This window comes from Centroberyx affinis, unplaced genomic scaffold, assembly GCF_046629955.1.
Source record: "Centroberyx affinis isolate AG114_WGS23_722 - 3 ecotype Tasmania unplaced genomic scaffold, CSIRO-AGI_Caff_v1 ptg001231l_1, whole genome shotgun sequence".
Classification (NCBI taxonomy): Eukaryota; Metazoa; Chordata; class Actinopteri; order Beryciformes; family Berycidae; genus Centroberyx; species Centroberyx affinis.
The window spans coordinates 125,375-150,657 of NW_027279744.1; the positions used below are offsets into that span (position 1 = coordinate 125,375).

The 25,283-nt window shown below is 42.2% G+C and overlaps 1 protein-coding gene across 1 annotated transcript in view; it reads left to right on the plus strand.

The window, feature by feature from the left end:
* Positions 1-6,010: 6,010 nt before the first annotated feature.
* The window catches only part of kdm6a (lysine (K)-specific demethylase 6A), a 39,224-nt gene continuing 19,951 nt past the window's right edge, over positions 6,011-25,283 (plus strand). The window contains exons 1-6 of the mRNA XM_071524759.1: positions 6,011-6,438; positions 6,581-6,644; positions 11,946-12,054; positions 12,442-12,491; positions 17,607-17,665; positions 23,286-23,406. Of these exons, the coding sequence (XP_071380860.1) occupies positions 6,269-6,438; positions 6,581-6,644; positions 11,946-12,054; positions 12,442-12,491; positions 17,607-17,665; positions 23,286-23,406 (573 nt within the window). The 5' untranslated portion in view covers positions 6,011-6,268. The remainder of the gene's footprint in view (positions 6,439-6,580; positions 6,645-11,945; positions 12,055-12,441; positions 12,492-17,606; positions 17,666-23,285; positions 23,407-25,283) is intronic.

Consider the following 25,283-nt stretch of genomic DNA (forward strand, 5'->3'; position numbering starts at 1 on the left):
TCCGGCGTCATTTGCATAACTTTGTCAGTCAAAGTGAAAATGAGACAGAGGCAGGTTTGCTCATTTTAGCCATTTGATTAAAGGAATATCATTATTTCAAGCATGCAGCACATTGTCATATCGTAAAGAACATCAGTGACATTATTATCATTATTATTATTATTGTCATAATTATTATTATTATTATTATTATTATTATTATTATTATTATTATTAATAGTAGTAGTAGTAGTAGTAGTAGTAGAAGTATGATGGATTCATAGACTACAAGAAAGCTTTGACAAAACCCTATGGCAGTTGATCAGTATTATGATATACTGTATAGGCTATTAGCGTGTATCAAAAACATAATTAAACAAGCACAACAATCATATATTACACAGATTCATGGCAATAACTATCAAATGCAATTTAATAAAAGAAGTACGTTTCTAAAAGTGAATTCTAACAGTCTGCCAATCGAATGTTTACTTGCAGGCTATTTCAGAAACCTAACTGCAAAAGATCACCTATGGTTTTTGGTCTAGAATTGGGAATAGTTAATAGAGCTTTGTCTGCAGACATAAGGCTGTGTTTTTGCACATGGGGTGTTAAAAGATCTGCAATATAATGTGGCGCCAAACCGTGCATTGCTTTGAAGGTGGTTACTAAGATTTTAAATCATTTCTGGGCTGCACTGGAAGCCATGTAATGAGGCTAAAATTGGACTGATGTGGTCATTCCATTTTGCCCTGGTAAAATGCCTGGCAGCTGTATTTTGCACTAACTGCCAGCAAGGGAGAGCATTTCTATTACTAGGCAAAAAATAAAGTGACTTAATAGCCTGGAGTAGAAGAAATAAATGCATTGGTAATTTTCTCCAGATCACCAAAGAATATTATTACCTTAGAAATAGTTTAAGTAGCAAGATTCGAGACGCCCTGTAAACTGTTCATCAAAATTTACATTTGAATCAAAATGAACCTTAAAGGAAAAATCCACCCTAAAACACTTTAACACTGCAGAACAGCTATTGGAGATGTGGCCTGCATTTCTGGACCCATGTTGTTGTTTTGTGGTGTATTTTTCTTATTCCTGCAGATAACTGGCCAAATGCTGTGACATCATGTCAGCAGTTACAATGGAGTTTGACAGCAGAAAATCTAAAACATCAACAGTAACAGTCAGGTTTTGGTGTTAGTCCCTCAGAATCAAAGAACAAGGGCTTCTTTCTAAGTTCACCATTTTGCACCATCGAAATCCATCGTAGAAGAGGCAGAGAGACTACATTTTCACACCAACATAAGGCTCAATAATGAGACAATGCAGCCACAAGATGTTACGTTTTGAGTTAGGGGTGCAATTCCCGCCCCCTGTCCCATTACAGCCCCTAACCACTCCCCCTTTGTTTTGAGTGACACTCAATAAGAAATGTTAGTGATGTAACAGAATGGGCCACTCACAGGCGAGGAACTGAGGCGAGGGGGTATGAACACAGCCACACCGTCACGGACAGCTTTGAACTCACTATCTTGCCAATGATACGCTTGCAGTCGAGTGTTTGGAGAGAGACCACCACTGCATGGAAGTCAAGGAGGCTAAATGGCTAACATGGTCTATTGTATCATTCCACAGTTGTTTGGAAATCGTTTAAAGTGACATCATCATTTCAGTGTCAGTGTATATAAAATTATAAATGGCAAGATGATTTCTTGTTGTTTTTTTCCCCTGAGAATCTATGCCTGTACATGTCCACGCTAGCATTGTGGCTAATCAGTGCTCACTGGCTAAAAGGGCTCATGAATAATAAGTAGCTGGCTCCGACATCATTCATGATACTTGCTGCCAGCAACGTTGTCAACAAGGCTGGATCTCTTAATTTTGTTTACCATGAAGTCAAAATGTAAATCCTGCAGGGTGTAATCGCCACAGTTCCATTATCACATAGCAACAGATTATTTACAGGACTTGGTGACTCCTGGAGTCTTCATACTTCAAACACTGCTGTCAAAAAGTTTGCTACTACTGGAAATTACATTCATGATTGAAGTCATGTATATGAATTATTCATGAGGCATTGGACAAAGACTCACTTTATATCAAAAACAAAACATATAATCAAGCTTTACATTTAAAGGAAATACCACCTGGGTCGTATTATACAAGTCAGTAAATTCAACCTGTAATTGCGAGCTCTTCTCCAGCCTGTGGACATCTAGACTTGATTCTGTCTTTTCTGGCGAGAGAGAGCACTACCATATTTGACCACTAGGGGCGAAAAGGTGCATTTTTAGAGTCACACTATTTTTTTTTTTTTTATAGTCGGTCGCATGTCTGTAACCCATAAAACCTCTGTGGTATAACCGCAACTGCTCTGGGACTTCCCTCTATCAGAACTTCCTGTTGACAAACTGTTGACACAGTTGCAACTTTGTATCATATATTGGGGAACACATTAAAAAACAGTTTAATCATGTTTTCCTTTTTATGATCATTTTCATAGTTGTCAAACAGTTCTATTTTGCCTATTAGACCTATTCGCAATAAGCATGTTTACAAGTGTGAAAACCCATCACTTTTAGCCTGAAACTGAATGTAACAAGTTCACGTCTCTTTTCTGGGGGTTGTCGAAAGTAATTTGGGTTAGCAGGTACCTAAGAAGATACTGAGTTACCTAAGCCTACAGAGAACTGTGCGTTTGATAGAGAGGAAATAAACCATTTAACAGCCATGTTGGAAATACTAACACAGGACTCAGATCAAGGAGAACTAAAACAACATTGACCAGAGTCAGCTGCTAAAAAGAAGTCATTGGTAACATTCAGTAAAGCCTCTGTGTTGCGACAGGGCCGGAAACCAGATTGGAATTGTTCAAATAATTCATCCATGTGCTCAGAGTCCATCAGCCATTTATAGACAACTTTCTTCTAATTTAGATAAAAAGGATAGTTTGGAAATAGGTCTATAGTATGGAGTGGCTCAGACTCATAAAGATGGGATCTAAAAGATGACAAATGAACTAATCTAAACTTTGGAGAAAATGTAGTCTTTCATTCTGAAGCACTTTCAGAGAAAATTTTATTTTGAATGTATGTTAACTTTTATTCTAAAGAAGAAAAAAAAGGATTATCACAAATTTTGGGAAAATGTTGCCAATAGTCTTTCTTTTTCGGTGAACATCCACTTTCATTTACTATAAATGCTACAGGTATGAGACAGCCAGGAGTCCAGCTGAGATCAAGAATCTTGTTTGCAAGGGAGACCAGGCCAAGACAGACTAGTTCAGTTACATGCAAAACCACAATAAAAAAATGTCATAATAAGCAAGAGATGATCACAGAAATTGAGAAATAAGGAGAGAGGGTAGAGGTGTTAGAGGAGAAACAGTGACACAATCCTAAAACAATCAACTTTAGGTATGTTTACATATCCTATAATAGGTAAAGCATGTTAAAACATGCTGCAATAATATCTAAACTTTTTAATATTTATTATTATGTAACCACAATTATAAAATGGACTACTGAGCTATACTGAACAAAAATATAAACGTAACACTTTTGGTTTTGCTCCCATTTTTCATGAGTTGAAATAAAAGATCTAAGACTTTTTCTATGCACACAAAAGGCTTATTTCTCTCAAATTTTGTTCACAAATTTGTTTAAATCCGTGTTAGTGAGCACTTCTCCTTTGCCAAGATAATCCATCCACCTGACAGGAGTGGCATATCAAATGCTGATTAAACAGCATGATTATTGCACAGGTGTGCCTTGGGCTGGTCACAATAAAAGGCCACTCTAAAATGTGCAGTTTTATCTTGAAAAAAGACATGTATTAGGCACTGAACTATGGATCTCACATGACTAGGGCTACAGATATGCATTTTTTGAAAACCAGTCAGTATCTGGTATGACCACCATTTGCATCATGCAGTGCAACACATCTCCTTTGCATAGAGTTGATCAGGTTGTTGATTGTGGTCTGTGGCATGTTGGTCCACTTCTCTTCAGTGGCTGTGCCAAGTTGCTGGATATCGGCAGGAACTGGAACACGCTGTCGTACACGCCGATCCAGAGCGTCCCAAACATGCTCAATGGGTGACATGTCTGGTGAGTAGGCAGGCCATGCAACAACTGGGATGTTTACGGCTTCCAGGAATTGTGTACAGATCCTTGCAACATGGGGCCATGCATTATCCTGCTGCAACATGATAATGTTGTGATAATGGTGGACATTCCTGCAGTCAAAACTTGCGACATCTGTGGCATTGTGTTGTGTGATAAAAACTGCACATTTTAGAGTGGCCTTTTATTGTGACGAGCCCAAGGCACACCTGTGCAATAATCTGCTGTTTAATCAGCATCTTGATATGCCACACCTGTCAGGTGGATGGATTATCTTGGCAAAGGAGAAGTGCTCACTAACACGGATTTAAACAAATTTGTGAACAAAATTTGAGAGAAATAAGCCTTTTGTGTGCATAGAAAAAGTCTTAGATCTTTTATTTCAACTCATGAAAAATGGGAGCAAAAAAAAAGTGTTGCGTTTATATTTTTGTTCAGTACACTTGGACACTCACTTCAGTTACTGATCTACAACTGCAGTAACAGTATGGGTAACACTGATATATCCTTGCACCATGTATATTAATTAGTAAGTACTGTGTGAAACTGTTACTTTCAAGTAGCAGTTAATGTCAAGCTAAAGTTCTTGTAAATGTGCTTCTGATTCTGAATAAAGACGCAGCTAGGGGGTAATTCTATAGGTCATAATACATTTTATTCCTTTGAGATGCTCATTTATGTCTTAATATGGCTTCTTGTATTTCAATGCATTTTAATAAGCATTTCAGATTTTTTTAGTTTCTGTTCCGGTTCTTATTAGTCTTGTATAATGAGCGTGACTAATGGAATTCATGGACCAGAGGTATTTTAAAGAGCTCATTACTTGTATTATTAAGTCTTTTACAGCCTTTTTAGTTCATCCTTAACTGGGATGTAAATCATTCTGGAGGACACTGCAGAGCTAAAAGTCAGGACTTAAACTTGCTTTGATGACCACCATGTTGTGCTTATTCAATTAGGTCTGGAACTTGATTTGTTCCTTTTTATGTCCCATATTTCATCCCCTCCTGTGCAGGCAGGATGACAGTTTTCCATCAATCTCTGATATTCTGACAGCGGTGGCAGATTTACAGCCCAGCAATCTTTGTCAGCAGGGTTTGTGGTATTCCAATCAAACTGGAAAGTGACCTCTAGTATTCCATATCAAAGAGTCTCCCTCCTCGTTTGAAGAATCAGCCTCGAACAACGGCTAGATCCACCAGGCCAGCCGCTTGCCTTTTACTTTGCTGAATACAATATTTATACCACTGCGCTGTAAATTCATATTATAACACAGATCAATTATACAATCTTCGCAGGACCTTGCAGATGAATGTACTCATGTATAAGGAGCAGATCGCTTGATAATGCAGTATGCAGCTTCATCATGAAACACATTTGTGATTAGGGGATAAGGGGAAGTTAAACATAAAGGCAAAATGAATGAAACATAATGAAATAGCAAGGACCTCAATAACGACATGATACTGTTCAGATTGCATCTGGTCACAAGCAAAGAACTGTTCATCTATAGAACCACACATCCTGCAGATAAGCTGTCAATAAATGCAACAAAAAGTATGTGAGTGCAATTTTGCAACATTGTAGCATCCTTGACAGCCCCCCATAGACAAACACCGCAAATGGACAGTTATTTTGACCAATAGGCTACTTCAAATCGTAGTTACGTAATCATAATACGGCGTGAGGAACCAATGGAAGGACTTGAGGCGGGTCTTGATATCCTCCTTGGTGTGTGCGTGCGCATGCTCGTGCGCGTGTTAGTGACACCCCAAAGCAGGCAAGTCACGTGACTGCAAAGACTGGACAATGATTGGTCAGGGTGAACGGAGGGCGTGCCAACGGTGGCGGCGTGCGTTTGCCTATGTGACACAATTACAACAACTTTGAGCTGATGGTTGGGGAAGTTTGCGATATTATCAAATAACACTCTGTCGTAAAACCCAACATTACATCAACTTCATGCATAATTTGGCACTGGAATACACGCTGTGTTTTGATGTACAATGAGGTGTGTGGAAGATAACTTGAAGGGATCATTTCCTTGAGGATTTGGCAACAATTACGCTACGCCCCGTTCTAGTCCTGGATAAGGTGCTGCACTTTCGTTGTTATTGCATTTCGGCGGAGTTGCTCAGCCCCGTTGGTTTTCCCGTTTCCTTTCCATGAAATCGTGCGGAGTGTCGCTCACCGCCGCTGCCTCTGCTGCTACTCGGAGTCTCGGCGCTGCTGGTGATGAGGAAAAGAAAATGGCGTCGGGAAAAGCGAATGAAATCGAAGAGGACTTTCCAAAGCTAACAGCGCAAGAGAGGGACAGCTTGGCCGGAATTGACAGGTTAGGCGGTCTATAATGTGAACAGTCTTCTCTGCTTCTTTTTTAAGCATTTGTGTTTTTCTTCGCGCAGTTTAAAAAAAATAATATATGAATGCCCCCAAGTAATACGGAACCGCCTGTGTTGTCTGTCCTCTACTTGCAGTTCACTGTTTGGATTTCAGAGGCTTCATGAAGATGGCGCCAGAACGAAGGCCTTGCTGTTAAAGGTATGCCACAGAATAGGATCAGAGTCGCCTCTCTCCGTTATCTCCTCTGATTTGTGCATATCCCACCTGAAATAAGTGGTACAGACCTCTCAACGCCACTCTAGCTATATGGTTGGCCACGACTTACACAAACACCCATTTCCCCAACTTTCATGCTGAATCAGTCAGATTGCTGTGACTGTAAAACCAGCGTTTAATTATGGACGTGATCAGTGCATATTGTTGCATTTTACCAAGCAACATTTACGCTGCCACGAACAGAATCAAATAATGCCAATCTCTCTATAATCTTCATCCGTAATTTTAGGCAGGCCAAACTAGCAGATATATCCAATAGTAAAATTGCAAACCGATATGAATCTCCACCCTGCTAAATTCGATGGTGCCATCGGGTGCTGAAAGAATAGGCAACATGTTACGTGATAACAATGTATCGGCGGGTGCAAACGTGTTTTGCCAGTGTAGATACAATAATCAACATCACGTTTCATGATTAGAGACCGGTATGGGTGATGCAAACATGTTACAGTGTGTTACTCTGCTTGCTACATTTGCTGAATAATCACGCAGCCATTGTAAATTGTTAAGACTCTTCGGTAAAGAGGTTTATAAAGGTACTATCTTGCTATAAGTAGCTTGCAAAAGTAAGACGATAGGTTCCGGATAAGACCGAATATATATTTCGTTGACATAGGAGACACATTAAATTGTCAAAGTGTTTGTATCCCACCAACCCATCTGTCCCATCCTCTCAGCGACAATAACGATGGCCAGAGTTTGGGCTGTGCGTCAGCCCACTTTGGTAGCATGTGGCGGCTAACTATCCGGCGGTTTTCTCAATTTTTTCACTCGTAACGTTATATATCATACCAGTGACGCCAAACATATGATATTGTCGATGGACAAACAAATGGACGTTGTTACTTTTAGGTTGCAAAATAATGGCTGCTTAGCTCGGCCCAAGATGGCGGGGTGGGGAGGAAAAATACCTAGCAAACGTTTGCTAGCTAGCTAGCAGCCATAGCTAGGCTAATCAGCTTGCGCAAAGGAAGATATCACGATGAAGCTGTAATGCTGAGTGTTTTTAACAAACACGACCAATTAAAGTAGAAGCCCGATACACTCTGACTGAACGGTACAGTAGTGTGTGCACACAGAAGCAACCATGTTCACCCAGTCCATGTAACACTGTAACGTTACTCTGCCTATGCTTGATCCGTGTCATCAACATGTGGCTTGTCGCTGTCTTGTTGTAGGGTTAGCCTATTTCATTGTTTTGTTAGGGCGTACTTTCAGGCTAGGCCTAACCCTGCTCTGTTATAGCCAGTTGGTGTCCTTTTGGTGATTTCTTGTTGTTGTCCTTCATACTCTGTCTGCAGGCAGGCCTACCTTTTTTTTTTAACATTAAACTAGAGCGATTTTGTCGTGTGATCCTTCTCTGTGACAGCTACTCGTCATCTAAGGCCAATATAACATTAAACAATTTGGTTTGCTTGAAGTAGAATACATGTAAATTGAATATAAGTTCCCTTTACATCCTCTCTCTGGACTCTACCATGTTTAACTGTGGGGGAAGTGGGGTAATCGTTTAATATCAGGCACTGTACAAGCAGATGTAATAGCCTAACAAGAAATCATTTATTAATTTCAGTAGGCTACTGACTATATAGATTATTCATAATTGAAGGGAGAGCGTGTTGCTGTGTATAATTTTGTTGCTGAATCACACTGTGTCTGCAGGATGCCCTGCTGAGTGCCTACGCTAACCTCTGTGGAACAAATTCATAAAATTAGAATGGGGAGAGGAGCCACTTGGCATGGTGCCATCACCTCCAAAATGTGTTTAATCATGCAAGCTTTTTTATTTGCTATATGACAGACAATGAACCCACTGATACAGAAAATGTTATGTGAGTGCAATACTGAATATACTCCAAAATTAGATGGCAAAGTAACTGGTTTTTTTTTTTCTTTTTTTTTTTTTTCATTATACCTTCTATTGTAAGCACCAGACATAGATCCCCTTTTCACAGAGAGTCTTGAGGTCTATTTTGTCACTTGTGCTTTGCTTGCCCAAAATCCCATGGCTTATTATGCATGAGGACAATGCAAATCTGTTGTTCTTTAGTATAAAATATGTTTTTTGAACTCACCATGCAATACCTGCACAATGAAACACCGCACGGCTCAGGAGGATTCAGAGAACACTATGGAACGCACATTATTGCTTTTTAAGTAGAGGGATGATATTCATAAGCCTATCATACAAGATCCCCCCCTAACTGCGACGTCTTGGAGGATTTTTCTGTAGTAGTGTTGCCATTGCAAAAGTATTGTACTGTACTTGTACTGGGCTTACTCTAGGCACACTACAGTATCAGCATCCTCTGGTCTTTTGTAATACTGAGCAGCTGTGTGCATCACTTTGCACTTATCAAACACAATGATGACATTCCTGCTGGTACCCTCCGAAAGTAGGTGCACATGGATGAATATGTTTGGGTACTTCAGCAGCATGAACTGTGCAGAAAACATAATGTCAAACATACTGCGCCGCACCAGAATGGGTATGGCATGTGCTCCAGGTTTTAAGCTTCATGAGCAATTTATTGGTGAATAATTTGATTTCAAACAGTTGCAGTTGGTGTCCAGTCCAATCATCGTGAGTGATGACAAAGCTTAACAAGATTAGCAAACATTGAAGGTGATGCTCCAGTCAAGACAAAATCGCCCTCCTTGGTACTGACTCTGTGTTTTCGTGTTCTCAGGTTCTCAGGCTAGAACCACAGTAGGGTGCTGGTGTGCTCTGCTTTCAGAAGTACATGTTACTCTATGGTTTTGCCATTATGGCATTTTAGTCCAACATTGTTCCAACATGATCACACACACACACTCATCCATCTTTTTTTTTTGTCATTTAAGTATTTATTAATTTTTCTTCAAACATTACACACACACACACGCGTGACTTGTAAATATGACATTGCAAACATTGTACAATCAGACATTCAAAAATGAAACAAAACAAAAAACACAGGAGTAACGGAAGGACAGTCATTTAGAACACTTAAAGACAGCACCTATATTAATACATCGTACAGTTCCAACCGTAATGATATCTAGCCTCTAATTTTCTCATAACCCTTTAAAATAGTAAGCCCTTAATGTACAGGAGGTAATGCTTCCAGACCTGCTTAAATTTCCCTTTCATATCGTTCATTCTACCTATTAAGTACACTCATCCATCTTAAAGGAGTTCATCCACAAGTAAAAATGTTTGTCATTATCTACTCACGCTCAGCTCACTCAAAATATAGTTGAAGTTTGCATGTCAATATAACATAATAGCGAGTTAGCTGGCTTAGCTTCGTGTCAGCCTTCCACAAAACAACTGAAGTGGCCTGGTCCTGGTTCTTGAGAGTTACAAAAAGAGCAAAAGATGACCATAAAAGTATTCCAGAGAGCTTGTGCAGCACAATACAAGTGTTCTGAAGCCAAACGGTTGCACTATGGGTCCAAAAGTCCAATATTTACCTCATTATCAACTACTTTTTCTCTACTCACAAGGCTCTGGTCGTCCTACAGCGATCGGATGGAAGAGTCTTGCTGAATTCATGTGTTCCTCATAAGCACCTACCTACTAGTTTTAAAGTCGTAAATACAACTCATCCCAAGTACTTATTAGTCAGAAATAATAAAATGTACCCTGCAACAAAAGTAGCTTCTTTTGTTTTAGAACAGAGCAACTTTGTGCTGCAGTGGCAGTGGTTTTCTTGTGTCTTGTTGGTCGTGCGTTGGCCCAGTGTAATAACATGTCAAGAGAAGAGAAGGGTGAGAATATAGCATCTTGGGTAACATGTAAAATTCAACTTTCCCATTTGTATTTAACACTTAATTGGGTCGTTCAAGCGCACTCTACCCCCCTAATTACAATATTTCCGACAGCATTTGAAGGCAGCATCTGCTTGCTGCTGTTGTGACTGTTGGCGTGGTGCATAACAATGTGGAAAATCTAGGAGATAATGAGGTAAAAATTGGACTTCTGGACGCACAGTGGATTGTGCTGCCTGAGCTGTTTGGAGTAATTTTGTACCAGGACCCGGCCACTTTAGTTCTTTTGGAGAAGGCTGGCTCTACACTGCACTCGCTAACTCGCTATGCGTTATGTCGACATGTAAACTTCAACGATGTCTCAACTGATGTGTGGGTGAGTAGATAATGACAAAATTTTCATTTTTGGATGAATAAGTCTGTAACGCCTGCAGAATGTGCTATCAGAATAATTTGTGTAGCCGTTATTTAAATACTTACTGACGGGAGGCCCATGTTTGGCGTTGATCTGGCCCCATGCAAACAGCCCTGGAAGGCTGGGAAAACACAGTCCACTGATAGGACATGAGTCAACTGTGTCTGAGCATATCCTCCTATAAACCTTTACTACAGCTTTAGGCCTAACATTAAAGGATTCCTTTGTTGTTAGTGAAAGTTAGACTCATTCTCCAGATTGGCCCCTATCCCGTACGAAATTGCTATGAATGTTTTTCATGCCATTATCACACAATAAGCTAAAATTAGACTGGTGTTCCTTACCTTGTAGACGCCATTCAATCCCATTCATGATATTGCTCGTCATGTATGAAATCAAATCCAGACTAAAGAGATGTGTAGTAAAGTAACCCATGGAGGAGATTTATGGATGGAAGATGTGAGCATAAAATAGTGATATTTGTGAATGAAACGTAGTTCCGGCCTATGAAAGCTCCACTTTTTCAAATCAGTGTGCATGCTCACTTTCAGCTGACAAATTGGGTTTGTTTAGATCGGAAGTTCTGCCTTACATGGCACTTCCAATCGCTAACATCCTGCATGGTTACTTCAAGCAGCTCAGCTTTGTTTATCGGCCTGAAGATAGTCTTTTTGGAATAAGATAGCTTTATCATTCCATAGTCCCACAAATTAGTTGGAGCTACTGATAACAACAAGCTATTCATCTAAAATATTTATTCTATCTGAAGGTAAAAAATAAAAATGTCAGCAATTTCATTAGGGAGAGATGCCAATCTATAAAATGAGACTAACTTTCACCAACACCTCTAAGGTCAAATTCTGACATCTTAATTTGCTTGATATGGGGAACTGTTTTGACATCTTTTTGAAAGGGTTTGTACTGTAGGGTCAGTTGCCACTCCAACAAACCCCATAATGTTTTGTGTTACAGTCATAATTTCCACCCTTCAATGAAACCGGTATTCTTTGTTGCAGGTGCGTAACTTCCCTCTAACTCTGCCGTCTTTCCTCTAGGCTGTTAGCTGCTACGATGCTCTCATCCTGAAAGCAGAGGGAAAAGTGGACCCAGAGATGTTCTGTCAGCTGGGCCACTTCAACCTCCTACTGGAGGACTATCCAAAAGGTGAGTCTTGCTACCTGTCTCTTGCTACCTGTCTCTTACTGCCTGTCTCTCTCTTGTTCTGTCTGTCACTCTCTCTGTCTCTCCCTCTCTCTCATTTGATGTGCTCTATTGTCGTTTTGGTTTCTCTACCCTGTCTGTTTTTGTTAACATTGGTAGAACCTGCAGACAAATAATTATTCTCTCCTCATTACATATTTTATGATCATCTAGAAAGCAGGTAATGCTTTCCCCAAGACACTTGGGAATAACCCTACTGGGAACTGTTGAGGTTAGCTTATTTGAATATTTATAGCACCTAACATTGTCACTAATGGTCATCATCTTCTCCTCCTGTTTCCTTCTCTCTTTCTGTATCATGTTCTTTTATTCATCTGTCTATTTTCTCAGCATTATCTGCATACCAGAGGTACTACAGTTTACAGTCGGACTACTGGAAGGTGAGTTTACACAACAATGCACATAAACGTGTATAATAAACAACATTGTATGTGCTTCAGAGTAGATTGGAGTAGATTTAAGTACATTGCTTTTCAGCTATCCAAATTTCAAGTATTGTATTTATTTGATGACTACACTAGATGTAAATGTATATTACTTTGGCCCGTGTGTGTGTGTGTCTGTCTGTCTCAGGGTGCATGCAGATCCTTTGAGATCCTACTTGTAGCATTTTCTAACCCAACCCTAACCAACCCTTTTTTAAATTCAATAATCAGACCTGGTGAACATTAAATGACTACTGAACTTTTCAGTAAATCCATGACTGTGTTGTGGATTAACTAGGACATCTATCACTTTATCGTTTTTCATTATGCATTACAGTTGGAGTTGCAGATTATGGCTAAAACAATGATCTTTACTATTGTTCCTTATATTTGTTTTTGATATGAATATTTTTAGACTGAAATCGCCAGTAGCCAATATTTTGTGCTGGTATTCAATATCCATCCAGACCATTTTCATGACATAGAATTATCATAAGCATTTCAGTGTTGCCCGGGTATACCAGAAGCAGCAGAACTGTCAATTTATCTGGGGGTAGCCTAGTACAAGTACGCTAGTTCTTGAACGTAATGAACTGAATGACATGCTGGCATTTCATCCGTCCATTCGGGGTAGCAGAGTGGTCTAGTGGTTAGTAAAGGTCCCGTAAAGGTAGGGGCCTGGGTTTTTCAATATAGCACTATGTTCAACAGATTGTTCTTATGGCTGCATGATATTGATGGCATAAATGTATAAATAAATCCTACTTTTTATCCAAACACAGTTACTGCATGTTGGTATGCGCTTGGTGACTGAGGTGCTTACTCACCTCTCCCTACTGGGAACACATGAAAAAGATTTCATTTAGGCAGCGTAAGCAATGCCCTCCGTCCGATACATTCAGCTGTTTTTTTATTATCACAATCATAGCTCACAATGAATTCAGCAACACAGACAGGTAGACTCACTGTGCAATGTTCTCATTATACATGTGTGTGGCAGAGAGAGGATGAGGATTGGATGCTACAGCAACCTTGGTCTTGATGCAATCATTCAGATGATTCTTGAGGTCATTGAATAGACCTCAAGAATTTATATAGCGATTTTATCCAAAGCGCTTCACAACATGCCTACATTCACCCATTCACACACACATTCATACACCGATGGCGGCAAGCTACCACGCAGGGTGCTGGCTCAACCATCGGGAGCAATTTGGGGTTCAGTATCTTGCCCAAGGACACTTCGACATGCAGACTGGAGGATTGGGGGGGATCGAACCACCGACCTTCTGATTAGTGGATGACCCGCTCTACCTCCTGAGCCACAGCCGCCTTAGATTAGTCTACCCAGTGTATGAATTTAATACTTCACTCATCTCAAAAGGGGAATTGTCTTTTCGCCCTCCAGTTGGGGTGCAGGGTCGGCCAGGTTGTGGCATTCCTGGAAGCTTTGGCAGGTGTGGCCTCACAGTGGGGTCAAACCAGGCCCCTCCAGTTAGGGGACCTTTACTAACCACTAGACCACTCTGCTACCCCGAATGGACGGATGAAATGCCAGCGTATCATTCAGTTCATTAAGTTCAAGAACTAGCACACTTGTACTAGGCTACCCCCAGCTACATTGACAGTTCTGCTGCTTCTGCTGTGCCCGTGCATGCTGAAGTCGGATGTAAATACAGATGAAGATGTTGTGTGCTGCACACTCAAGACCAATGATCGGTTGCAGTGCTCATTGTGAATAGTGGAGGAATGTTAATAGAGTGTTTGATTTTGGTATTACTGCAGGTCTTTTGAATTGAATTACTTTAAATGCTTACATGCCATCAAAATTTAAGATTATTAATTGCAGAAACTAAAATCTCTATATGATTAGACACAATTGTGCTTTCCTGTGTACACCATAAATATATCTTCCAGCCTTTTGATGTGAAGCACATTCACATGGTTTGAGTGAGAGAGCTGAAGATGTTTCAGATTGAAAGTAATAATCTGTTACAGTTTCATATGGTGAAAGACCTAACAGGCCTGTTAGGTCTTTCCTGAGAAAAATCCTGGAAGTGATGTATTTTACGTTTCCAGCAGCAACAGCAATTTTGGGCAAGATTTCCTGACTGACTATTAGCTGTGTGTGTGATATAGCATCCAAGGATGCTGCAGTGCTTATGGTGGCTGATACTGGTTCATGGGCCAGGAACTTCAGTCACAGGATCCTCATCAGAACAGGATTCTGATGAGGATGTGATTTTATATTGTAAATAATGGTTCACTATTATTTGTGGAGCAATTGCCACAGTTTATATTGTCTACAGCTCCTGCTCATGGCCTGCAGTTAAACCGTCCAACCAGCCGTAATGTGATGCTGTCTAGCCTGTCCTCTCCTTGGTCCCAGTGTGGGTGGATGGGCTGGTTCGGTATGGTGTTGCCTTGTTGTGGAAGGCCCATTAAGGAGAGGTGCCTGGAGTTTGATAGTGACCGGGCCTGACAGCTTTGGGCTCCCCGGGAATACAGACTTCCACAGTGAAGTGAGAGTGTGAAGTCCTCCTCTGGGCTGGATAATAGAGCGGGGCAGAGTTGACTTGGCTGCGGTCGCGATGTAACAAGCCTGGGTTTTGAGCCCCAAGGCAGGGCTTTTATTGACCAGGGCAGGGTTACCAGGGCAGAACTGGAGTAGTTGACTGAATAGGCTGGACTCTAGCTGGGGAATCTGGCTAGGGAAGGGATGTTTTTGTGGTAAGGGAATTCATGTGGTTGTTAGTTATACTAGTGTGCGCTTGGCCTCGCCTGGGCAGCTGTGAGGTTTTGGGTTTGGTAGCCTGTACCCAACTTAGGCATTGTAGTGGTATGGAGCTTCTGCATGTGTGGCTTACATTCACTTCTTATCTTGGTTTGTCGTGTTCCCTCACTGGGCCCCATTCGTCATATCCTTGCTACAAACCACCGCATATTAAAACTGCTCTTGATCATGAGGAAATGCATTTGATTTATGAAACGTTCCCATCCATCTCTTGTGCTAAACCCAGTGTGAAGGCCACACTCTCGAGAGCTCAGTTGTACTTCCATGTTTGGAAGTGCTCTACAATGAAATACAGGCTGATTTACATGCATGTTTGTAAAGATGCTCAATTGCACTTCAGTTTTTGTGGGGCCATGAACCGTTCAGTATTGCATTACCTTATTTGTAGCAGCAGTATGATGAACACATTCAAAAGAACCACAGCCGCATTGTGTAAAGGAGTAAATAATGTGTTGTTTAAAGGAATAATTCAGTATTTATTTTGTAATTGTATTACATCATGTGTCTTCATGTGTGACGCTCATCTTTTTGCCGTTGCGTAGTGTGAACAGCTTTCCGACCAGATGGCAAGCATTTAGTCTGAACTGCCCTAGTCGGGCAAGATTTGAACAGTCTTGTAGTTTGACCCAGGCTTAAATGAGGGCCATTTTCTTTACATGTAGGATGAACTGACGGGTGCATCATGAAGCACCGTCTTGTTTTGCATTCATTTCCCACCATAGTGTTCATCAAACCTAGTTTCTCTACCTTTTTGAATGACCTCTGGTGTTAACCACAGTTCTTTGGTTTCACTCTTCATTTGTTCTCCTCTCTTTCTTTTCCTCTACTCTTAATTTCTTTCATATCTCTCCATACATTTCTGTCTTCCCCAAGCCAGTCATGCTGAGTGGCCGTGTGTGCCTTTCTTCCCGTTTCTGCTCTTTTCCTTTCTGTTTTTATTGTGTGTGTGTGTGTGTGTGTGTGTGTGTGTGTAGTCTGGGCATAGTGGAACAATGACTCTGCCAGTCTGCCCTGTAGACCTCCTCCTCTCTCTGTGCCCTTGTCGGCACTGTCATCGCTAAATGATGAGGTGGCTGCTCTCAGCACTTTCTAGGCTTTGATCTAAAGAAGATTTCTCCTGTAAGCCTGTCATACACACCCAGGAATGCCCCTATCCTACAGCGTAACTCCTAGTGTTGGGTCTGTAGTCTATTCATTCTCTCAACCTTTATATCACTGTCTGTGTAGCATAAGCGGTTTAGTGAATGTACATTGAAATGTGTTGCTTTTGATGATTTTTAGTGTGTGTATGCATGTGAATATGAGTCAAGTAGATTTATTGTCATTCAGCCATATACAGTGTACAGTATATAGACAAATGAAATGTCGTTCCTTCAGGACCACAGTGCAACAGAACAAGTGTGTGCGTGAGAGTGGCAGTAGTAGGAGGTTCAGCGGTTGAAACATGTTAGCGGTTTTCTGTTTTGACTCAGATTGACTGAGTTTTGACTCAGATGATTACTAGATATTTTGAAGTGAAACTTTGACTATCCAAACAAAATCAGATCACTTATCCTACTCCTGTCGACCATTTGTTGTTCTTGTACAGAGCATAATGTAAGAGTTCTGGTATTTTTGTGCCTATGCATACCCATTTATCTATCCTACCTTTGATCCCCTGGATATGTAATCTCAGGAGTGAGACTATAACGCTACATAACCTAATAGACTGCTCCTATTTCTAACCCACAGATATGCCTAGCCTCAGCATACATATATTGTACATACACAGTCAGAAGCTTGGCTGCATGGTTAGAAAGGCCACCTAACTGAAAGGTTTGTGGTGCAATTCCTCAAAACTACTCAAGTGCCCCCGGGTAAGGGCACCAAATGCCCATGTAGATATACAACGACAATGTTTCATGCAACTCTCTATGGAATACTGTCAAAGGTATTGGAGAATGGATATGGATGGATGACTGGATAATTAGCGTTTTGGAATGAAACCCTTTGTTTGTACTGTCATTCAAAAATACAATTCTTTGAGATAATCAAGGTTGCAACTGTTCTTGTGTTAAAAAAAATGTTAAACCCATGGAAAGTCTAATGCCTGGCTATTTTATACAGCAATGGAGATCTCTGCCCTTGGCTAAGACTTTGCAACAATGACTTCATGTTTTTAGGAATTTTGCCTCTTGACTTCTCTACGTCTAAACAACAACCATTACAAAAAACAAACAAAAAACGTTGCTGTTCATAACAAATGTCCAATACTGTTTTTGTTTTTTTTCTTTCAGAATGCTGCCTTTTTATATGGCCTTGGCATGGTTTACTTCCATTACAATGCATTTCAGTGGTAAGTACTTTTATTTTTATTGCACTGTTGCATGTTGACAGCCAATTTCACAATGATTTGTATTTAATTCGGTCTGTCATTTTACTCCATTATCTGTTTGGTTATTTTGCAGCTACATCATCATGTTAAATGTTATATTTTTTTCTTGGTTTACGTGTGTGTATTGTAATAAGCGTGTTGGTTCATGGGGAATACCAGTCTGTCAATACAGAGCTTACGTTTTTTTGAATTTTTTTATTTACCTCTCAATCCGTGCTATTGAGAGTTTAGCCTAAGTTCTCAGATGTTCTAATATGAAAAGACAGTGGACTGTTTTGGGAGGGAGGACCAGGGAAGACAAGGCTTGTGTGTCAGTGCGACTGTAGCCGTCGTGTCTCCAGGGGTTCTGATCCTGTGGTAGCTATTGCACTTGCTGAAGTTTTCTCGCTATTGGCATTGGGAGGGCCTGTTTGCAATTGCATGCACGCGCACACACACACACACACACACACACACACACACACACACACACACACACACACACACACACACACGCAATAAAAACAAACACACACTCACACACACAACCCCACAAACAGCATCGGGGTCAGGGCGGTCATGTCCCGGTTTGAACTGTCCTCTGTGGAATGAAGGGTTCGTGGTGGCCTTAGTGAAGGCTTTCAGCCCCCGCTCGGGCTTTTCCACCACTCCAGCCTTTGCGTGGCCCTTGCGGTTTGTCCCAAGTCCAGGCACCAGGCCTTGTTGCTATCCCAAACGTAAGTCCTTATGCCTTGTTTTAGAATGTACTCTGCAGTCCGTAGATGGATATGCTGGCTCGCCATGTTGAAACTACAGCTACTATAACTCTTTGCTGAGCAGTTTTACAGTAGTGGACAATCTCCAAAAGAGTGGCGCCTTTTGTAAGAGTTGGATCCTAACCTGATAAAATTTAGAAGTCTAGATGTTGGGGGTCAGCTGTGGACTCTGTGACCTAGACTTCACCTGTGTTGATAGTGACTTCTGAATAATTCTTTAAGATATAGGGAGAAAATAACAGATTCACACACACACACACTGCATTGATTTATTTGTCAATATTTTGGTCACCCGACCTTTCGCTAGACAAGTACAACCAAAAGTGCCATAATGCTTATATACAATCACCCGTAAGTACAAGGTCAATAACAGATGTGGAAAGGAGTGTGTCCCACAGGATCGACACATTTGAGGTTACATGTGATTCCCAGCACCAGATAGAGAACGCGGTTGTGTGTGTGTGTTACTTCTTTCTGATAATACTTTAAGATAGCCATGTTCGGGCAGCAGTGTGGTGCAGTGAGTAGGGAGACTGCCCTCCAGCTGGAGAACCCGTGTTGATGCCCCTGTGCTGCAAACATCTACCCATCTGAAGTGCCCTTGAGCAAGACACTGAATCCCCACCCCCTGTCTGTAGCTGACCCTGCGCTTTGACCTCCCTGTGTCGGGGGTAAAGCAAAAAGAGAATTTCCCCACAAGGATGAATTTAAGTATCACATTTTTATGATGTAGTAGTGCAAGGTGTCTGTGGCATTGGTTGATATTGACTGCGTTAGGTGCTCTGTCTTCTCGTCTAGGCCAGAACAGCCCCCCTCAGCAGAGGCCCAGGCAGGACTGAGAAGGTAGGCCCATTACCTACCTTGGCTTAGTTTCTCTAGAGGATTGTGCTGTTGAATGTGTGCTTTTAATCAGACTAGAAGCCATCTTGGGACTAAATCATGTGCAGTGAGCCCCATCTGCCTAACCCATAGGGAGTAGGGCATAGCTGCTGCTGACCGAGCACGACTGTCTAGTATTGGTAGCTTTTTAGCACCAAGCGACATAGACATGATAATCTCAAAATGGTTCATCAGTCCTGCACTGTTACGCATGGTTATTCCCACGATGCTGTGCGCATCAAGAGTAGAATTCAGGTCAGTCAGGCGTCAGACTGTTCACTCCTCACAATCAATCAAACTTCATCCTGTTTTAAAATAATTTCCTACAATCATGAATGTTTCAATAAATCGAAGTTTGATTAATGTGAAAATTTAACCTTAACTCTGAATCTTCACACATTGACTGTGAGTATTCTCACAACTCTAGCAATCCTCTTCTGGTGTTTAGAAAGAAATCCTTTATCATGTCAACATCAGAGGAAAATCCTCCTTTGTATTTTTGGCGATATACAATTGGAAATACTTATCTACCAAAGGGGAGGTGTTTTTGGTCATCATTCAGAACCCTGTCTGACATGGATTAGGGCTGATATTTGCACTTTTACAATGTGCTTGGAAATATTTTTTAGCTAGCTGTAGCTTGAAAACCAAACACACCTTGAGATTGTACACAATCTGTACTTTTCAGGTTTGTGGATCCATTATAGTAAAAAGTTGTGCAGGGACACTGAAGGGCCTTTTCATTCCTCAGTTTAGCTGCTTGGTCCTTTTACCATGGCTAGTGCAATGAGCCCGCATTCATCTGGTGTACACGCTGCACTGGTTCTGAACCAGGCCACCCCGCCTCCACTTGCTCCTCCGCCCGCTCTCCCGCTGGCTCCCTGTGGCCTCTGCTCCCTGCCTCCCCTTCTCCTCCCCACATTTCTGCCTGTATCCCCCCTTGGTCTCTGCTCCCCCTCTGCCTCCCCATCCGTGGCCTTGAAGGCCTCCAGTGTTGTTGCCCTGCCAAGTTTACATCTCCCCATCTCCCAGGCCAGGGGAATGTGTTCGTGGGGGAGGGGAGGGAAGCGGGTCATATGGGTTTCTCTAGGGCACATTACGTCACCCTGAGCCCCAGGCCCAGAGGAATGCTGAGCTGTCAGATGGTGAATATTACTTCACAGTGCCAGAGTGGCACTCACCAGGTCTAGCTGTGGCTACGGAGAGACACGGACCAAGTGTCCAGCCCGTTGGTACTAGCTAGGACTACCGTCTCAAATAACCTGCTGTATGTCTTATGGTCGTGAGTGAGTTTTGATAGCTTCACCACAAGAAAATACTAGGCTACAAATATCATGCAGATTTTACTGTTTTGGGTCATTCGGTGCCAATTTGGGGCCATAATGTCTTAACTGATACAGCAAATAGAGCCCATGTAATAGAGCTGAATGTGTGTTATTTGACCTACTTATTCAGAAGAATGCTTTGGCGTTGTCTGGTGCCCTCAGCTGCCCTTTTCTACAGGAGAGAATATTCCTTCGTTTATCTGCTGGCTAGAGCCTGCCTTACGCTCTCTGTCACAGCCTATCTAGTCCACATTAGATGAGCTGCACTCTCCAAGTATTCACACTGGATCCTGCCAGGGAGGGAGGGAATGAACACAGAGCGCACAGGGAAGGGAGGGAGAGAGGGAGGGACCAGATAAGTGAGGAGGAGGAGGGGTAAAATGGGGCCAATGAGTTCAGAGCGCTTTGCCTCGGAGTAGCACATCCTGTGTGTGTGTGTGTGTGTGTGTGTGTGTGGGGGGGGGGGGGGGGGGGGGGGGGGGAGAGTCAGCAGTGAGCTCAGTGCTCTACTGTCTCATGCAGGGAAGGGGCTTCATGCTGACATGTGATTGCCATTGTTGTCGTAACTGCACAGTGAGTGGGTTCATTTGTTTTTGATGTTATAATTTGCTCTTATCTCTATTGTCTGTTTCTTAATATTCAAAGGGGAGGAGGATGTTTGTTGCCAAGGTGACAGCAATGCTTGCACTTTGCTTGCACTTTACCATTTTCAGTTTCTTTCTCCCACTCTCTCTTTTAGGGTTGTCAAAAGTATTGATACTTCGATAAGTATCGATACTAAAAATTTGAAACTGATACAATACTCATTTGTAACAGTATCAATACCAGCAGTGCTTTCTCTTAATGAAAAATCAAACATATTATTTCTCTGCCTCCACTAGCCCCCCACACACACACACACACACACACACACACACACACACAGCACCGCTGCCCACAGCCCCTCCTCTCACTAGTAGCAGTCAGCTGGTTGTTGCCTCAGTCAGCAAACAATGCTACAGAGTGGTGCCGACGAAGGGGGGGCAACACGTCAAACTTGGCGAAGCACCTTAAGGACCGACACGCCAGTCTATATAAAGAATTTTGAGAGGTTAGCGAAAGCTCCCGTTTCAACATCACTGAAGCATTAAACACTTATCATAAACGTTAACGCACCCTGCACATCATCTGTTTTAGTTTAGCTAGCAAACCAAACGTAAGCTACAGAGCTAGCTAACGTTATCAAGTAGGTTTGCCAGATGCCCGGTTTTCGACCGGACTGTCCGGTTTTCAGATGCATTGCCCGGGCCCGGTCAGAAGGCTCGACCGGACGTTGAAATGTCCGATTAAAATCATTCTGTCAATAATAATCCACTAACTCTAGCCCTGCTGATTTTTCCCTATCATTGGTGGGTATTTGTTGCTTCAACAAGCTAAAAGTGTTCTGATAGGCTGATGACTAGAGCAGGGTAATCTGCTGTGTAAGTGAAAAGTTTTGAATGAGTTTTATCGGGTCTACGTTATGGAGAAGCGTGCGTCTGTCTGTCTGTCCGTCCATCTGTCTCGTTTGCACCGGGATTTCCCCCTGCGTTATCGGATATTAAGGGACTAGTTTGGGTCTCTGTGTGTGTGTTTTTTGCTTAGTTGCTTACAGTCTATGCTGCAGAGGCCAGGAGGCAATATGATGTTTCACATGCTTGTGCAGTATAAGCTCACTCCCCTTAATAAAAAAGAGCAAATCATGACGGCGAGCGACACATGTCAATCAAAAATGTGTTGTTTGATCTCAGACAACTTTAAAATATTGTTTTCATGTTAAAATTATATTTTAACATGAAAACAATCATTTTTTCCCCCCATGGTATCGAAAATGGTATCGCATATCGTTATTTTCCTGGCTATTGTATCGAAGTTAGAAATTCTAGTATTGTGACAACCCTACCCTCTTTACCTCTCCACCGTCCCACATCTCTCCCTCCATTGGTTTGATTCAGCGATAAACTACAAATCCATTTGAAATGGCCCAGTGTTTCTAGCTCCAAACATTTCCTCGAAACAAAGTACCGGCTAAAAGTCAGACAAGCAGGTCTGTTAGCTCACATGCATCTGGTGTGAGACTCACGCTTTCAGTCTCTATTGCACACTCTGAAACCGACAACTGAGACCTCAAGCCAAATCACTGTTACAAATATCAGTCGTTTTGTTGTTGGCCGCATGAAGAATGGACACATTTCAGCAGTTATCAGTGTTTTTGCTGGAGTGCACAATTGCATATCTGCCAAGTCGGTGTGCACTACAACTTTATCCAGTTAAATCTACCACTAGCACAGTTTGTATATCACTAAGAGGAAAGGGTAAGTGTGTGTGTGTGTGTGCATGTGCGTGTGCGTGTGCGTGTGCGTGTGCGTGTGCGTGTGCGTGTGCGTGCGCGCTCATGTGAAAATATCAGTTTCCAGCTGACTAAAAGTCTGCAACTCTGGTGGAGTTGGTTGAATACACCGGCATTCCCTGGATGACATCAGAATAACAAGATGGATTGTTTCCAGAACTATGATAAATATTTATTTAGAGTTCAATATCAATGTTGTATTCTAACTGTGTTTAACATGCTCTATTTCTGTGTCTCCCTCTGTCTTGCTCCAGGGCGATCAAGGCTTTCCAGGAGGTGCTGTACATTGACGCCAGTTTCTCCCGGGCTAAAGAGATTCATCTGAGACTGGGCCTCATGTTCAAAGTCAACACGGACTACGAGTCGAGCTTAAAGGTACATCCAGCCACTGTGCTACTCCATATACACTATATGGCATGATGCAGTTTGTCCCTGTCCAGTGAGTAAGCTGGCAACACAGTTGCCTGTTAGAGATGGCACAATTAATTGTGTATCACCATATATCATAATTTCAGTTTCCACATTTAATAATCGTAAAATACTAGCATTTCAGCATTCTTCATGTTGATGTAAGATGTTGATGTAAGATGCAAGAAGTGCAGTAACATAGTAATAATTTTAGACATAACCCTGCAGCCCTAGTTGTATTTGAAAATCTCAAGTTGACCTGCCAACACAGGATGAGCTGAGGACATATTCTTCTCTTCCTCTTTCATCCCTCTATCCGCCTGTCCATCCCAGTGGACGATAAAGACGTTAACATGGCAGAATCATTTTCCATTCATGCCTTTCTGCATTGTGCACCTGATGTGTAGTCATAGAAGCCCATTTCCTGCCTGAATAGACTTGACCTCTGTAGTCCTCATATGAACAAAGGCTGCTGGATCATCTGTCCTGTCTGCTTGTGTCTAAGCCCAGTCTACTGTCTATTGACACCTGTAAGCCATAGATGTCCAGACTGTAACAGAGAGCTCTCTGACTGGAGCCTATGGATTCATTGTTGTCTGAGAGTCCTGGTTCCCTTTAGGGACAGACTGCTATCTGATCCTGGGCTTTGTCCTGCTCCAGACACACCTCTGGGGCTGCAGCAGAGCTGCCATGTGTCTGACTGGCTCTCAATGGGGAGGTGAAGTGGACTCACTGCCATGTTTTTGTTGCAGGAGTTTGTTGTTGTAATCCATTTTAACGCTTCAGCCTATTGGTGAGCCATGCGGGGCATTGTTTTACAGCAATGCCCCTAGGCTGTGTGGAGAATTAAATAATTCTTGCACTGTCTGTTGGGAGATTTGAATATAGGTTTGTAGAGAGGAGTGTGTGGTCAGTGGAGTCTGGCCTTAACTATGCATTTGCATCTAATCTATTTGAGTATGGTAATAAATTTTAAATGCAAAAATATGGAGTATCTAGGAGATTCTATATTGCTGGTGTGGGTGTGTGTTGGTACAGCACTGAGCTAAGCAGGCTGCACGTGCTGCACGTCCTCACTCTGTCTTGGACACACCCCTCCCACTGAGTCCTGGCTCGCTGCCAGCACCAACGCACACACATACACACACCACTGCCCCAGTTATCTACAGAGAGGGGTGGGGTGTAATGAGCGGTGCGTAAGGTTAGAGGAGGAGACATTGTGTAAAGGCAGGAGAGAGAGGTGAGAGAAAGGAAAAGGAAACGGGGAAAACGGAGGGAAGTGTTAGAAAGGTCAGACTGCTGCAGACGATGGGTGCAGGGGAGGATGGGAATGGACAGACAGGTTTCAGAAAGGATGCACAGTGTTTCCATGCCCCTTCCTCTTCTTTCATCCTCCTTTCCTAGGAGTAAATTGGATAAAGGAAGAGAAAGAGAGGTACCAAGTGACAGGGAGATGGCTGCAGTCTCTGTGAATAAATTGTAGACTAATTCGCAAGCCAGGCTGTTCAATAAATTACACTGCAGTTTGGCATATAATTGGACATAACTCTGATTCTTATGCTATCTCCCCACCGTGCATACGCACACACTCGCACTCCTCTTCTTCCCTCAGTGGCTGCTAATTTAGGCAGTGAGAGGAGAGGAAATGAGAAAGCGAGAGAGAGTGTGTGCAGGGTATATTAGTCAGGTGATGAGTCGGCTGCCGTGTAGCCATAGAGAACAGCTTTGAGCTGAGAAAGGAGGTGAGATAGAGGGAGGGGGAGACAGGGAGAGGTGGTGTGCGCCTGCCTGTTCCTGCTTTGAGGTATTGTGTGTCATCTCTCTGCACTCTCCACTGCAGCCGT